This window comes from Chelonia mydas, chromosome 2, assembly GCF_015237465.2.
Source record: "Chelonia mydas isolate rCheMyd1 chromosome 2, rCheMyd1.pri.v2, whole genome shotgun sequence".
NCBI lineage: Eukaryota > Metazoa > Chordata > Testudines > Cheloniidae > Chelonia > Chelonia mydas.
The window spans coordinates 4,956,995-4,973,397 of NC_057850.1; the positions used below are offsets into that span (position 1 = coordinate 4,956,995).

At 50.9% G+C, this 16,403-nt stretch overlaps 1 protein-coding gene across 1 annotated transcript; it reads left to right on the forward strand.

Moving 5' to 3' along the window:
* The first annotated feature begins 8,664 nt into the window (after positions 1-8,664).
* MAFA (MAF bZIP transcription factor A) lies at positions 8,665-12,098 on the forward strand. The gene has a single exon (XM_043538980.1). The coding sequence runs from the start codon at positions 9,143-9,145 to the stop codon at positions 10,028-10,030; it is 888 nt and encodes a 295-aa protein (XP_043394915.1). The 5' UTR covers positions 8,665-9,142; the 3' UTR covers positions 10,031-12,098.
* Positions 12,099-16,403: the final 4,305 nt, after the last annotated feature.

Genomic DNA, 16,403 nt, shown 5'->3' on the forward strand with positions numbered 1-16,403 from the left:
GCCAGGCGGCGAGGAACTGTGGTGGGCGGGTCGGCCAGGCAGCAAGCAGAATGGGGGCGGGCGGGGCGGCCAGGAAGCAAGGAACAGTGGCGGGCGGGGCGGCCAGGCGGTGAATAGAATGAGGGGCTGGCAGGGCGGCCAGGCGGCTAGGAACCATGGCTGGTGGGGTGGTCAGCTGAGAGGAACAGTGGCGGGCGGGGCGGCCAGGAACAGTGGCGGGCGGGGCGGCCAGGCGGCGAGGAACAGTGGCGGGCGGGGTGGCCAGGCGGCGAGCGGAATGAGGGGCGGGCGGGGCGGCCAGGCGGCGAGGGACAGTGGCGGGCGGGGCGGCCAGGCGGCGAGGAACAGTGGCGGGCAGGGCGGTGAGGGAGTGAGGAATAGTGGCGGGCAGGGCGGCCAGGCGCCCAGGAACAGTGGCGGGCGGGGCGGCCAGGCGGCGAGCAGAATGAGTGGCGGGCGGGGCGGCCAGGCGGCGAGGGACAGTGGCGGGCGGGGCGGCCAGGCGGCGAGGAACAGTGGCGGGCGGGGTGGCCAGGCGGCGAGGAACAGTGGCGGGCGGGGCGGCCAGCCAGAGCAAGTGCTCAGATGCCAGAGCGAGCAAGGTGCCTTCTTCCCCGGGTGGGAGGGGAACTCTCACAGATGCGTCTCTGAACCCTGGGACCTCGCTGACCAAGGACAACCACTGTGAGTGGGGTGCGGTGAGGGAGCAGACGGGGCACAGAAAAGGAACTTTGAGTTGGAGAACTCACCAGCGGCTCTGCCCCACGCATCGGGGGTGGGCATCCTGCTCACAGCTTTAGGTTTATGAATCCTGCTTGTGGCCTTTTCCCTAATTAATGTTGGGTGACTTCTCTGCTTTCATTAAAAGTTTCCTTTCTACACGCAGACTCTGTGCTTGCCAGAGGGGAAGTGTAGCCTCTCAGAGGCGCCCTGGGGGTGTGCGTAATTTTCCAGGTGGCCGCTCGAGCCGGTTCTGTGTTGTATCGTTGAAAAGGACCCCCTAGATGTTGAACCCGGCCCTGGTTGCTGCCGGCTCCACCTGGCAGAAGGGTTACGCGGACTTTGGTGCAGGCAGCTGGCTACCTGCTGCTGTTCCAGGAGCTTCACCAAAGCAGCGGCGCTGGGGCCGGTGCTGAGCCACGTGGGACCGGATCGCAGGCGGTTTTGGGGCTGCCAGAGGCAAAGCAGCGTCCGTCCCGGCAGAATGCTACATCTCTAAACAGCCACAAGATGGCAGTGCTGCCAGCCGCTCCGGCCACGTCAAAGGCCAATCCTGCCCGGTGCTGAATGCCCTTCAGTCCCACTGACTTCGATGGACGGTGTTGAGGGCTCGCAAGATTGGGCGGCGACTCTCTGCCACGTTTCCCACAATCCTTTGCTCCCTTCTCCCCTTTGAAGCTGGCACTTGTCCTCGGACTGCAGCTCGCGAAGGGTTAATTTAATAGCCAGAGGCTTAGCTGGGAATGAAGTACTTTGGGCAGAGTCTCTGAGGTGGAGGGGGGCCGGGGACATATTAGATTTTGGGCTCTGGATCTCCAGGCCGCGTAGAAAGGAGTCTCCGCTTTCTGGGTGGAACTGTTGACTTGGGGAGATTGGTTTTTGGTGAGGCTTCCCCTGGCTGGGAACGAATTATACCTGGGCCACGGGCTGCTGCAGCTGACGGGCAGACTGGCTCTGCTAGTGGGGCCAGCGTGACTCCTTTCACAGGCCTCTGCAGCTCTGCTCAGGCCAAAGCGAGCTGCAGAGCGGAGCGGCCCGGGGGGGGCTGCGTGGCGGCTTGCTCCAGGTGGCTGCGTGAGCGCGCTAAGCTGGGAGCTGAATGCTACTCTCATTGTGCCAGTGGGAATCGCCAGCTCCGCTGAAGTTACCTTGATGGTGCAGCTCAGAGCAAAACGGACCCTCTCTACCCTTCATTCTGGAAGGCCCTGGCCACCCTGTTATGTCTCAAGTTACCAGCAGCTCCTTAAACCCAGAGACTGAGCCTCGCTGGCGAGATATGTGCCAGTTGTCTCTGCACTGCCTGGGTATTCACACAGCGCTCACTGAGCTCCCAAAGTCACGTCCCAGGATGCACCGGGCTCTGGAAAACGCCAGGAGGGATTCTCTGGGGCGGTCACTTCTCGGGCTGTTGCAGAGTCCCAGCACACGCACTGCAGCTTTGCAGCCGCTGTAAGGGAAGCAGTGTGCCTTAGAGAGGGTTCAGGCCATTTACTCACACAGCTGGTATTTTGCCGCTGAGCTGCTTGTATCCTGCAAGAGCATTGTCTCTCCCGCGCAGGGCTGTTGAAAACAGCGATTTACTAGTAGCATGGACTATGCTCTTCTAGGTAACCGGCAGATGAAAAAGGTGGGGGCTGGCTATTTGTAATGGCTAGGGTGACCAGCCGTCTGTCCCGGTTTTTAGTTCTTTGTCCCGCGTCCCGACCCATGCGCAGCCGGGAGCCATTTGTCCCGATGCTGCGGCTTTGTCCGCTCTGGCCGATTGTTTTGTTTTTCTTTTGTTTTGTTTTTTGTTGCTTCAGCGACTCTGCTCCGGCTGCTTTTTTTTTCCCCTGCTTCCCCCATGTGTCCCGATATTTTGTCCGTTTCATCTGGTCACCCTAGTAATGGTGTGTGTGGGTATGAAAATCTAGCCCATACCCTTTGAAACAAAACAAATGTCCTTAGGCTTCCGACTTATTTAAACCTGAAGGCCCTTTAAAAATCAAATTCCCCTTTTTGCCACCTGTGCTATATTTTCTTTATTTCTTCGCCCTTCACGCAGCCTGTAGCAATGATCACTTTCACACTGGAGCTTCTAGTTTTGCTGATCCAATTGCCGGCTTCAGTGCTTAGAGGCTAAAGCAATGGGTAGGACGATGCGTGAGCCGTTTCTTTAAATCTGTCCCAGCGGGGCTGGGCAGGAAGGGCTGTGGGGTGAGCTCTAGGCAGAAGCCCTACAGGGAAGTGGAGTAGGAGCAGCTGAAGGAAAGGCACTGTTTTCCTTGTTCTAATCAAGTTCCTTGTTCAATGCTAGGTGAAAGTGACACTTTCTGTGGAATTAATTTTCAGAAGTGCCGAGCACTGTCAGTTCCTCTGGACTTCATAGATTACCAGGACGGAAGGGACCACTGTGATTGTGTCATCTGACCCCCTGCGTGACAAACCCAGAGAACTGTCCCCAAGTCATTCCTACAGCAGGTCTTTTAGAGAAATAGCCAGTCTGGATTTTAAAATGGTCAGTGATGGAGAATCCACCATCATGCTTGGTAAGCTGTTCCAATGGTTAATTACCCTCACTGTTAAAAATTTACATCTTATTTCCAGTCTCAATTTGTCTCGCTTCAACTTCCCGCCATTGGATCATGTTAGACCTTTTCTCTGCTAGACTGAAGAGCCCGTTATCAAATATCTGTTCCCTGTGTAGGTACTTACAGACTGTGATCAAGTCATCCCTTAACCTTCTCTTTGTTAAGCTACATAGATTGAGCTCCTTGTTGGGTCTATCACTATAAGGCAGGTTTTCTAATCCTGTAATCATGTTCGTGGCTTTTCTCTTAACGCTCTCCAATTTATCAACCTCCTCCTTCAATTGTGGGGACCAAAACTGGACACAGAATTCCAGCAGCAGTTGCATCAGCGCCGAATAAAGAGGTAAAGTGACCTCTCTGCTCCTACACAAGATTCCCATTTCCACATCCAAGGATTGCATTCGCTTTGTTGGCCACAGTGTCACACTGGGAGCTCATGTTCAGCTGATTGTCCACCACAGCCCCCAAGTCTTTTTCAGAGTCCCTGCTTCCCAAGATAAAGTCCCCCATCCTGATGGCCTGTGTCCTTTGTGTCCTATATATTTACACTGAGCCAGATTAAAATGCACATTGTTTGCTTGAGCCCAGTTTACCAAGCGATCCAGATTGCTCTGTATCAGTTACCTATGCTCTTCATTATTTACCTCTCCCTCCATTTTTGTGTCATCTGCAAACTTTATCAGGGACGGTTTTATGGTTTCTTTCAGGTCATTAACAAAAATGTTAAATAGCAGAGGACCAAGAGCCGGAGGATGATGACCCAGGTGCAATTACATTTTGAGACCTATCAGTTAGTCAGCTTTTAATCCATTTAGTGAATGTATTAATAGCCTATGCAGTACTCTTGATTCTGATTCCTCCTGCTGCCTTTTTACGTGCCCAAATACTGTAGCTAATGTTCCAAAGCTCCAATTAATAATGCTTCAATTGGAGCTGGGCATCCTCAGTGTTGTGTCTGTAGGTGCCGAACTACCCTAGAATTGTCCGTTTTTAAATGGCTTTTGAGATCTGTTCCGATTTGTAATTAGCGTGGGGTGGAACTTCATAGACTGGGCAGCTCCTGAGGGTGGATTTCTGGGGAAGGAGGCAGGCCTTTTTGGGACTCTGCTGCACCCCAGCTGCAAGAAGATCTTGTACTTTGATTGTGAACTATTTGGGGGCAGGGCTTGTCTTTTTGTTCTGTGTTTGTTTGTAAAGCGCCTAGCACAATGGGGTCCTGCTCTGTGACTGTGGCTCCTAGCTGCTATGGTTAAACAAATAATACATCACCATAATACAGCAGCTCGTAGCATTAATTGAAGAAAACCCATCCCTGCACCCACCCGCCTTTGCAGTTGCTAGAGAGGAGGAGAGGTTGGGTTTTTTGGAACCGATCCGAGGAGACGAGAGAACAAAGATCCTTCCTCCTGTACCTCACCCCAGCTGAGGTTGGGATCAGGCTTCTCGCAGGATCGCAACTCTGGCTCCCTGAGCCAACCGAGCGCCGCCTCCTTTGCTGAGCCAGCAGGAGCTGTGCAGAGCCTGTCTGAGCAGGAGGCCTTTTCTTTGCAGCTATCTCACTCTGTATCGAGGGGCGAGTGACAGCCGTGGGGCGGAGGTGCAGCTTCCTCTTGACTCCAGGCCAGCCCGTCTGGTGGGCTTAGGGGAGAGAGCCCTTACTTTTAAAGCCGTGTGAGTGTTCTTCCAGAACGCTTCTAAACAACACGGCCTGCAGCAGTGTGACCGCCCGCCAGGCTGTCTTGGGGCCGTTAAGGTAGGATACTGGAGTATGGTTTTAAACGGATACCGCTGAGACTGGGATCTTGCAAGGTTACTGGAGTGGCTGCATTGTTAGACTCTGCATGGATCGGACTGACTCTTGCCGGGCTTTCATGTCCCAGTGAAGCCTTAGGAACTGCCAGGCTGGGTCATCTAGTCCAGTATCCTGTCTCTGACACTGCCCAGCACTAGAGGCGTCAGAGGGATGTACGAGAAATGCCCCAGTGCACAGCTATGGACAGTGGAACAGACGCCTAGGGAGGGTGTGGAAGCTCCTTCACTGGACGTTTCCAAAAGGAGGCTGGAGCCGTCTGTCTGGGGTGGTTTAGACACAACAAATCCTGCATCTTGGCAGGGGGTTAGACTAGCTGACCCTTGCGGTCCCTTCTAACTTGATAAAGGAATTTTCCTCCTTATTCTCATCAGTTGGTGATTTGGTTTATATCCTAAAACTTGCAGATATCATTCCCTTACTTTTAATCTGACCTCATGTGACTATTCTCCAGTCCTTTGAATCCTGCTCAGCTCCTGACCTTGGTGATATCACGTAGCAGTGAGTTCCACTGGCTAACCATGCACTGCATGAAAAAGTGTTTCCTTGAAGCCATTTTAAATTTTCTGCCTTCAGTTTCCCCTTGCTCTTGTATCTGAAAGACTAAATAGGAGGAGTGCCCAATTCACCACTTTTCTCTCACTTATTATTCTGCAAACCTCTATTGTGGCCCTTCTTATTTGTTTCCTCTCTAAACTAATCTGTCCCCATCTTTTCAATCTCTTTTAATCGTCAATACCTTTAATATATTAATCCTTCAGTGTTCTTCCATCTGTAGATCTTAAAGCACTTTGTAAAGCTGGGTAAGTATCCCATTATTCCCATTGCATAGGAAGGGAAACTGAGGCACAGCAGTGCAGGGACTCTCACAGGGTTATGCAGCCAATGGGAAGCAGAACTGAAGTAGCACCCAGTTCTCCTCTTCTCTCCTCGCCAGCCATTCTGTCCCCCTGGTTTAAGAGCCCTCAATAGACCATCAGCCCCCTCTCCCACAGGCTCACCTGTGTAGCATGGATCATGGCTGGAGAATGTGTATGCTGCATAAACAGTCCAGAGGACCCTGCACCTTCCAGTAGTGATGCTGTCGTGTTCATGCCATCACTGTAACCTGGCTTGGGACACACTGTGCTGGGATAATTTTCCTCCCTCAGGGTGGGATCCTTCCCCTCAATTGTGGAGAAACTCTATAGTAAGGTCAGACCTGGGAGCTTCTGGTCATCTTCCCATTGACACGCTTCCAGCCCCAAACCCTCAGTGCAGGCCAAGGGCTTCCTCCCCAAGCATGGTGGCTGGGAGCAGAGTCCAGGCACGCTACTGACTGGCCTCTCTGACACCAGGACCCCACCCTGTTGCTTGTTCTGCAGGGCGGGCACATGCATGGAACAAACTGGCACTCTTCCTGGAGCAGCAACAGACAAGGTCTCTGGGCCTTCACGCTGGGGTTCTGCCCCTGATCCTGCCTCAGCTGGGTGGTGTGTGCAAAAATAGCTGAATCCCGACCTTGCCGGGGTGGCGGTGGCAAACGAACAGTGAATCACTCCACTTGGAAATCCTGCCGTTATCTCTGTGAACTGACACTGTTGAGGGAATGGGAACTGCGGGGCTGTGTTTTTCCCCCCAGCTAAATCTGGGGCTGTGGGATTTTGGCCAGTGGCTAGAGGATTTTTGGCACAAGATTTGGGGGCATGCCAGCCAGCAGCGCCCAGGAAGTGGGTTTGGTGCTGGCCCAGGGAACGTGGGATTGATGGAGAGACAATGAGCCCTGCAGCGGGCTGGGTTGTTAGACTCTAATTCATGCGAAATCTGACACTGCAGATATTTGAAATCAATAAGCCACGTTCTGGGTTTTTCCCTTCTCTTTTGAGGGAGGGTTTTTCCTTTTGCTTGGCCGAGCCCTGATAGGAAAGTTACAATTTGCTTAGAGCAAAGGCAGGGCATTTTAACTAGCTTACGACAACCCCAGCGACAGCCAGCACGTATGACAGTGAACTAACTACCCTCAGAGGGGGAAGCCTTTGGTTATTGCAGTTTGTCAGCCTGTATGTATTGGTTGTGGGATTTGAAGCAGGTGGATTGGAGGGGTGTGTGTGTGTGTGTGTGTGTCGGAAGGCAGGATTATAAGTATGCCTGGGTTGCTTGCTGCCCTTTGTGGTACTGGGAAAAAGTACAGTTTTGGGGTGTGTGTCAGTTAGTGTGACAGCTAGCGTGCATTGAAATGTGTCTTGGATGTGTACAATTTGCGTGTATTAAGATGTATGTGATTCATGCATGGCAGATATCTCCCAGTACACCTATGGAGCTAGATGCAATGTGTGTATTGAAGTTTGTGTTTTTATTGTACAGAGCTCCAGGAATGCAGATGGATGTGTGTGTGTGTGAGAGAGAGAGACAGACAGTAGTGGTGGGGGGGGATGCATTGCCCTGCTGTGTGCACCTTTGTTGTGGTGTGTGGTTTGCGTGTCATTATTACATCTCCATGGCTGTGTTGGGAGAATTGTGGGGTGTATCGGAGCAGTTGCCTTGTGGATTATAATTATTATGGGTAACGGCATCTCAAGCGTGGACAAGCTTGGGGTGTGCCTGCCTACTTGCGTATTTGTGTTGGGGGGAGTGCAGTGAGGCTGTATGTGTCTGGGGGGTGGGTGGAAGAGTTGCATTCACCTTTCCTGCCAGTGCACAGCAAGGGTAAAAAGTGCAAACCCAGTTTTACTGCTCTGGTAAAGGAGCAGAGCTGGCCCTGAAGGGCCAAGAAATCTGTCTTTACTGTCAAACTTATTTCTTCCCCTTGCCCCTGGGGCTGATGAATTCAAAGGGAGACAATTATTAGACTAGATCTGTGAGTTTTGCATACAGTAAAATAAAAATGCTGGGGTTTTGTGGCATACATTTAAGGCTCAACAAATTGTTCAGAGAATCTTCTTGTTCAATGAGCCCTGGGCTCTGGATTTGCTGTGAGAAGTAAAGGGTGGGGGGTGGTTTGGGCAGCAGCCATTTACCCTAGAGTAGTTTTAGAGTAACCGCTGTATTGAGCTGTAGCTCATGAAAGCTTATGCTCAAATAAATTGGTTAGTCTCTAAGGTGCCACAAGTCCTCCTTTTCTTTTTACACTAGATTCCTTGCTCTATTTATGCTATTCCCGTTCATGGCCACTGGAGGGACCTTGTCCCTGCCCCCCCTCCCCCTCCCTTACAGCTGTTCCCGCAGGAGACTGACAGCTGGCCCCAGGGTTGCTATAGGGATAGGCAAATTGCACTGGCTGTTATAGGTGGGGAGGCGGCTGCCCCCGCCCGGGGAGGCGGGGCCTGGCATTGCTCCCTATAAAAGGCAGAGTGCCCCATTCAGCACTTCAGTGCTTGCGAAGCGGGAGACGGGCCGGCGGTCGCGGGAGCTGCTGCAGCTGAGTGTGGGGCGCAGGGGGAAGGGGCCACAGGCGGAGGGACCCTCTGGGGCCATTGCCCAGCGTTGTGGCCGGGGGGGGGGGGCATTGCACTGAGCCGTCAGCCTCGGGGGGAGGGGGCCAGCGGAGCCCCGGGGAGGGGGGGTTTGCAGAGCAGAGTTCGGGGGGCTCTTTGCCGTTGGCAGCCGGCCGCCTGCCGAGCAAAGCCGGGGGCGAGAAGAGAGACAGAGAGAGGGGGGCGCAGCCAAGTCTGGGCAAGACCCACCGGCCGGGGACCAGGGGCAGCAGCGGCCCGCCCGCGCCCCTCCGATCCGGATTCTGGGGCAGCGCAACTTGCCTCTGAAGACCCCCCCCCCCCCCGCGCCCCCCCGGCTGGTGTCCGGCGCTTTCTCCCCTCGCCTTTCTCCCGGCGGCTCCCCCCGGCCCCCCATGCGCCGGGCGCGACTCTCCCCGCGGCGCCTTGGCTGAGGCTCTGAACTGCACAGAACCATCTCTTGCTTCACCCGCCCCCAGCCCGGTCCAGGCTCACGCCGGGGGCGAGGGGCTCCCAAGTTCGCAGGCGGGGCGATCCGGGGCGCCTCGGGCGGGCGCAGCCGAGCCCCCGCCGGGCAGGGCCAGCCCCGCGCCGCCGGTGCATGGACTGAGATGGCCTCCGAGCTGGCCATGAGCGGCGAGCTGCCCACCAGCCCGCTGGCCATCGAGTACGTCAACGACTTCGACCTGATGAAGTTCGAGGTGAAGAAGGAGCCGCCCGAGGCCGAGCGCTTCTGCCACCGCCTCCCGCCGGGCTCGCTCTCCTCCACCCCCATCAGCACCCCGTGCTCCTCGGTGCCTTCCTCGCCCAGCTTCTGCGCGCCCAGCCCCGGCGGCCCGGCGGGCCCCGGCGCCGCGCCGCACCCGGGCAGCGCCGGCAAGGCGCCGCTGGAGGATCTCTACTGGATGTCGGGCTACCAGCACCCGCTCAACCCGGAGGCGCTGAACCTCACCCCGGAGGACGCGGTGGAGGCGCTGATCGGCAACCCGCACCCGCTGCACGGCTACGAGGGCTTCCGCGGCCAGGGCTTCCCCGGCGAGGAGGCGGCCCCGGCCGGGCACCACCCGCACCACCACCACCCCCCGCACCACGCGGCGCACCCGCACCACCACCACGCGGCGCACCCGCACCACCACCTGCGGCTGGAGGAGCGCTTCTCGGACGAGCAGCTGGTCAGCATGTCGGTGCGGGAGCTGAACCGCCAGCTGCGGGGCTTCTCCAAGGAGGAGGTGATCCGCCTCAAGCAGAAGCGGCGCACGCTGAAGAACCGGGGCTACGCCCAGTCCTGCCGCTACAAGCGGGTCCAGCAGCGGCACATCCTGGAGAACGAGAAGTGCCAGCTGCAGGGCCAGGTGGAGCAGCTCAAGCAGGAGGTCTCCCGGCTGGCCAAGGAGCGGGACCTGTACAAAGAGAAGTACGAGAAGCTGGCCGGCCGCGGCTTCCCGCGGGAGCCGCCCCCCCAGGCTGCTCCCAAAGCCTCGGCCGAGTTCTTCATGTGAACGGGGGAAGTGTGGGGGGGGGGTCCTCGCCCTCCCCCTGCCCGCCTGCCCCCGGGACTCCGTGTACATAGCGGGGCCGGCTGCTGTACATAGACTCGTGTTTTTGTGTGTGTCTCCGGGCTGCCAACCAACCCGCCAAGCGGGCGCCCCGCTCCCAGTGCAGGGCAAGGACCCCGTCCCCCCAGCCCCCCGCTTGCGTCTCCTTCCTTCCCTCCCTCCCCGCCTGGGCTGCCCACGAGAGCCCCGGCCCTGCGGCCAGCGCGCCTCCGTTCCGGCCGCGCCCCGGGGTCCTGCCCGCTGCAGGAGCCGCGCGGGTTCCCCCAGCGCATCCTCCTGCGTTTGTACGGCCCCCGGGCAAGAGGGCCCGAGCTGGGACCGGGAGAGGCGAGGCAGCAAGGTGACAGCCGCCTCCAGACATGGTCACACGCTCACTCCTGAGTCTTAACCTTGTGATCACGAAAACTTTAAAAAACAAAAACAAAACAAAAACAAAGCCCACCCAGACCAGACCAAGCTTTGGCTGGAGGGAAAGACAAACTGAACAGTGAAAGACTCGAAGCAACAGGGAAGAAGGAAATAATGAGCAAACCTGCATTTTTTTTTCCCCCCTCCTGGAAAACTGGGTGACAAACCAAAATCGTTTTGGGAGAAAAAGTGCATCATAACGAAATCCTCCTATATACTCTTAATAATCATACTTATTAATAAAGCGGCGTCCAAGGAACTGTGCAACTTAACTGTGGTTCTTAGAAGACTTTTTAAGCAATCCTGCATGCAGGACATGTATGGTATTTCAATAATCTCCCCTTCTTTTCTACTAGAACAGATGAAGAAAAAGCATGATCCAGTTTTTTCCCCCCCTTGGTAATATTTTTTTGGTTTTGTTTCCCCCCCCCCCCAACGGTCAGTTTTTAGTTTGCAGCACTCTTGTTGGGTGCATCTTAAATAACAAATAGTCTTAAAATGTTTGCAAAGTGATGTTTTCTCTCTCAGTGGAACAGTGCAGCAAAACACTCACAAAAGGGACTGGAATATATATCTTGGGACTTCAGACTCCAAAAAAAGAGTTGAGTTTACCTGCTTTTTATCTCCTTTTCTTACTAATAATTCTTGTTGTTGTTTTAAAAAGGAAACCTGAGCCAGACTTAACTTATTTAAAGGTGTCCACTTGTACATATGTAGAATTTAGTTAGTTTTTTGCCTTTGTTTTTCTCTCTGAGACTATATTTTGCTTGGTGATTTAAGAAAAAAAAGCTTAAAAAAATCACAAGTCTTAACGAAAGTTTGTATGTAATAGCATGCAAATAATATAAGAATTGATTAATTTAATTATGTTGAAAAAGCCGAATGCACTATATACAGGAATCAATTGGATTAAATAATGCTGTTGTTTTATAGAGATTTAAAATGATCTATGCTGTTAAAAATAATTGGGGGGGGGGGGGGGGGGGAAAGGTAACATTCTAAGATGACCTGAAAGGCAATATAGTAATATATGGACTGCAATCAGTTGGCTGCTGTATCACTATGCACCAGATTTATTTATTAACCCCTGGGAAACCATATTATTTTAACCTTGATGATTTTAAAAAAGAAAAGAGAATGCACCTAATCTTGCAATTATGCTTTGTGTGAAAGTAAAACAAAATATACATAGCAGTTTGGGGTTTTTTAACAAGTTGCTTATTTAAAAAAAAGGAAATCTTAGGGAAAACTAAAAGTCTTAAAGACAAAGAAACCACGTGTGAACTTTGGGAACTGGTGCGTTTTAGGTGCTGCTTGTGCGAAGCATTTTAAATAACCAGTTTGTTTCAGTTTCTGATGGTTTTAACTCTGTTGCATCAAGATAGAACGTATATTCAGCTTCAGTTAAGCCTTTTTATATAAACTGCCGTTGAGCCATGTGGGCTGTTGCAACCTCAAAACCACCTATATCTTGTTTGTTTGTTTTTTGTTTTGTTTGTTCTTTGAATTGTGTTTCCTTTGTGTTCAGGCATCAATGCAAAAACTCATTTTAGCTTTCCTTGGCTACAGACGAACGAAAAATAAATCTCTTTAGACATGCCTATCTTTTTTTTGCCTTCCTAGTTTTTGTAGGGAGGGGAAATCATTTTAAATTTTTGCACTGGTGACCGTGGTGATTGTCTCTTTTGGATTAGATGTTTGAGGGAAATTAAAGCACACTCGTTTCTCTGCTTTGTGTACCAGAATGCAAGGTGATGGATTAATCCAAATGTGAGTTTGAGTTTAAATACAAAGGCAGGGAAATATATGCAACTGCAATCCCTGGAGTGAATGAATAGTTAGGAAATTATTTTAACTTTGTTTTGGTGGGCTCTAGATGAAACTGTGTAAACTCCCACTTTAAAAATTCGTTTTCCAGTGTAAAAAATTAGCACAAAAATTGATCTCTTTGGAAAGCATGGTAAACATTTTGAGGTTTTTTTTTTTTTTAAACAAACACATCAATATTTTGTCCATTTTGAAGATGCACTTTCTTCTTCTTCTGGGTGATGCTGAGCTTTCTAGTTTAAAGGACAGCACTTTAAAAATACAGTTTGGGTGGCTGGAGCAGCAAGATATTAATGGTAAAAAAATACTTTTAGGCTCATAATTTTTCTTCCCAAGTTTTCATCTATGGGGGGAAAAATGACAATATTTTAGTGCTATTTCTGGTACTTTTTCATTTCCAAAGATTTGGTTTGAAATAATATTAAAACCTCACCATTTATTAGTCTGATTTATTTTTTGTTTAAATGCTGACAATTTAAATTTTGAGAGAGCATTCCTTGGAATTAAGTGGTAGTTTTACTCTTTTCTTTTTCATTAGAAACACTTTATCTGAATCATTCAATATATGGGATATGCTTTATTTAAAAAGGACTATTAAATTGAGCATTTTTAAGTGCATGTTTTAGATCTCCATTTTAATTTTCAGAGTGCTGGGATTTAGAATGATAAAGGATTTGATCAGAAATTGGAGCATTTTTTCCGCACTTACCAGTGAAATCATTTTCTTTTTAAACAAATAATTATTTCCACACCAAATGAATGCTCTCAATAGCGCTTAATGCTGTGTCTCTCTCATGCCCGAATCAGTCCACTGAGTGCCTTTTATTTTAAATGGCAGTAAATGGTTTTATTTTCCCCTTTTGGATACTGTTTACGAATTTTTAATCTAAAAACAAAATTCTCCCCAAACTAATATTTTAAACTGCAATTTAAAAATAGAAGAATAAGCAGCGAATGGCTTTAAGTGACTTTAAAATGACTAGAAATCGAGTGGATTTAATTTGTGTGTTAAACATGCCTGTGGTGGCGATCCTCACGGGAGGGAATCTTTTGGGTGCCAATTAAAATCCTAGCACTAATTGGTTTTTTTTTTTTTTTTTTGGTTTGTGTGTACTCAACAAATGGGAAAAATGAGTGTTTCAAATATTTTTTTAAAAAAAACAGAAGGCTTCTACTTTGGCACAAACTCCCCCCCGCCTGCCCTCTGTCCCTTTTTCAGAGTCTGATTTTGAATCCCCCCCCCGCCCCCCCATTTCTCTGGGTCTGCTGGGCTTGCTTTAGACTTTGTGCCGCTCTCACTTCGCAGATGCAAAATGGATTGCTGGCTGGAGGCTTTGGTACCATTTCAGGGTGCAGGGTCGGAAAGCCGTTCCCCGAGGAGCGTCTCCTTGGCCCGGAGGAAGGAGGGTTTTTTGCTTGAGGGGAGCTGAGATGGACACTGGGCATCTGTTCGGCACCGCACCCGTTTTATTTAATGGGAAGGGGAAATGGCAATCGGAGCGACTCTGGGACTGAGGATGGAGGGTGATTCTGCAGCTGCCTGCCTGGCAGCTTTTATAGATCAGTTACAGAAGTTAAAGATGGAAAAGACCAATTAGCTCATCCAGTTCATTCTCTTGGCCAGGACAGGCTTGGTCTGTATTGTTCTTTCTTTTCCCTACTGCTTTGTCCAGCCTAGTTTATCTGTCCCAAGCGAGGGGGCATCCACATTGTCCCTGACAGACTATATCACAGCTGGATAGATTTCACTGTCCGGGAGTCTCTCTGAGTACTCGGCCTAAATTTCTCCCCTTGTTAATTTTCCTTCCGGTTTGATCCCCTCCCACTGTCCTAAATAATTGTGGGCATTTCTCTCCCCGAATCGTTCAGCTCCTTTTTAGGCAGATATTCGTTGCCTCATGATATGGACAGTTGGGTGAGATTCCTGACTTCTCAAAACACTTTTTTTATGTGGACTCGCAGGTGCCGTGTGTGTGTGTGTGTGTGAGAGAGAGTTGTGTGTCCGCTATGGACTAGATTGGAATCTCAAAATCCAGAGGTTTAATATCCAGAGAGAGAGAGATCCATATGCTGTATAGATCATAGAAGATTAGGGTTGGAAGAGACCTCAGGAGGTCATCTAGTCCAACCCCCTGCTCAAAGCAGGACCAATAGATGAGGGCCTGATCCTGTTTCTGCTCTGACATCCTGGGGAATTTTGCTATTGATTTCGGTGGAAGCAGGATTGGGCCCTGAACACATAGAAAGATGCTCTCTATGAAATGTAAGATTTCTGCAAAACCTGCCTTTGCAGGTTGAGCACACGAGGATCCCTGGCAAAGATGGGGGGAAGCGCGTGCGTCAGTCAGTCCAGCCCAGGTTTTTTTTTCTCTCTTCTTGGTGTCTTTTCACCGTGTGGTTCCGCGCCCCCCCCCCCCATGGGTAACCCCAATTTCCTTTTCGCCACACCCCACGGGGATTTGGACACTGTTAACGGCGCAGTTTCTCTCCAACGGGCAGAGCCTGGGTAGGGTTAATTTGTGCTGGATTTGGGTCAGTCGTTCGGATTTGATGAACGGCCACAAGTGTTAACAATGAGGAAGCCTTTTGGGAAGGAGACTGGCGCCCCTTCTTTTAAAGCAAGGGAACGGATGCCATCTTTTATCACTGAATTTCGTCTTGTAAATTGCACCACTTGCTGCTCCACCTGTTGTTTCGTTTTTTGTTTTGTTTCAGGGCCCTTCCCTGGTCGTGGCCCCCGAAGACTTTTTTAGTTTTTATTCAATTCTAGTTTAATTTCCCCATTTAATTGTGAGATGGTGACTACGGGTTGTCAGATCCCCAGCTTTTACTTAGTCTGTGCTGGGTCCCAAGCCCGTGCAGTAGACATCCCTCTTAATTCCCCTACATCTGCCCACCCTTAACCCCCACCTCTGCATTTTTCAGACAGCAGTCCCGGCCCAAGCCAGTGGGTGTTACTAAATAAGGAGAGCGGAAAAGTTGGTGAGGGAAAGGGTTTCCACCCTAGGAGAGGGGCCTCCCCCGCCCCCCACCATAATGACTTGAGACTCATTAGCTCGAAAGCAATAACTCTTTAGGCAAGTGACTGAAAATGAAGCTGCATGACAGCAGCCCGATTGGAGTAGATAGGACTTTAAAAGTGTCTCTCTAAAAACAAAGGCCAGGAAAGTTTTCGCACCCACAAAGAAGGGTCTTGTAATACTGCCTGTCTCTGGGCTAGATCGTCTTCTGGTGTATATTAGCATGGCTCCATTGTGGATCTGACCCTCTGTTTGGATTGTGTCCCATTTGTTCGTGTGTGTGTTTGTGTACATGGTCCTACGTCAATCATTTACACTTACCCCTTTGCACTCCACTGAGATCAGTTAACTTCACATTGGGCAATTTTTCTGTGGGTGCGTGTGCGCATATGATATTCATGCATTAATTAACTCCATGGATTCCCCATTACAATCCAGAGTACCAGTCGTTCAGCTGCCTACAGACCAGTCAATAGTCACTTAGTCTCGTTGCTTATTGAGTGAGATATCTTGTGCTCTGATAGGCCCAGGAACTGTGACTACTTCTTTGGCAGAAGGAATAGTTGGGTTGCTTTTTGGCTGTTCTTTAGCTTGATATCTATCGGCAAATATTTCTCCCCTCTGTGACATGCAATTAAGTATTAGCATGACTATCTTCACTCACCCATCCCACCCCTGCTCAAGTGCATGGCCCACAGTTGCAGAATAAAAGACCAAATACAACTGAATACAGTTCAATCCACTCTTGCTTGTGCTTCATTTCTGGGCTGAGCTTGGGACCATGCTCCGAGCCAGGCTTCCCAGATCATCAAGTGAAACCATGAGCCCTTAGAGTCTGAGTGAGCAGAGATCTTGACTTACACAGTGAATCCATTGTACCTTTTGGGTTAAAGTGTGACCAGTCCCTTTTCCGTGCCCCCAAGTCCGATGGACATTGGTGGCAGTCTCCCTGCTGTAGTGCGTGGTTCTCTGACAAACTCAAACAGCGGTTGGCGTTCGTCTATTCTGGCAAGCTGAGGGCTATCGGAATGGAACTGCGGGATGTGAAGTTAATAGATCTC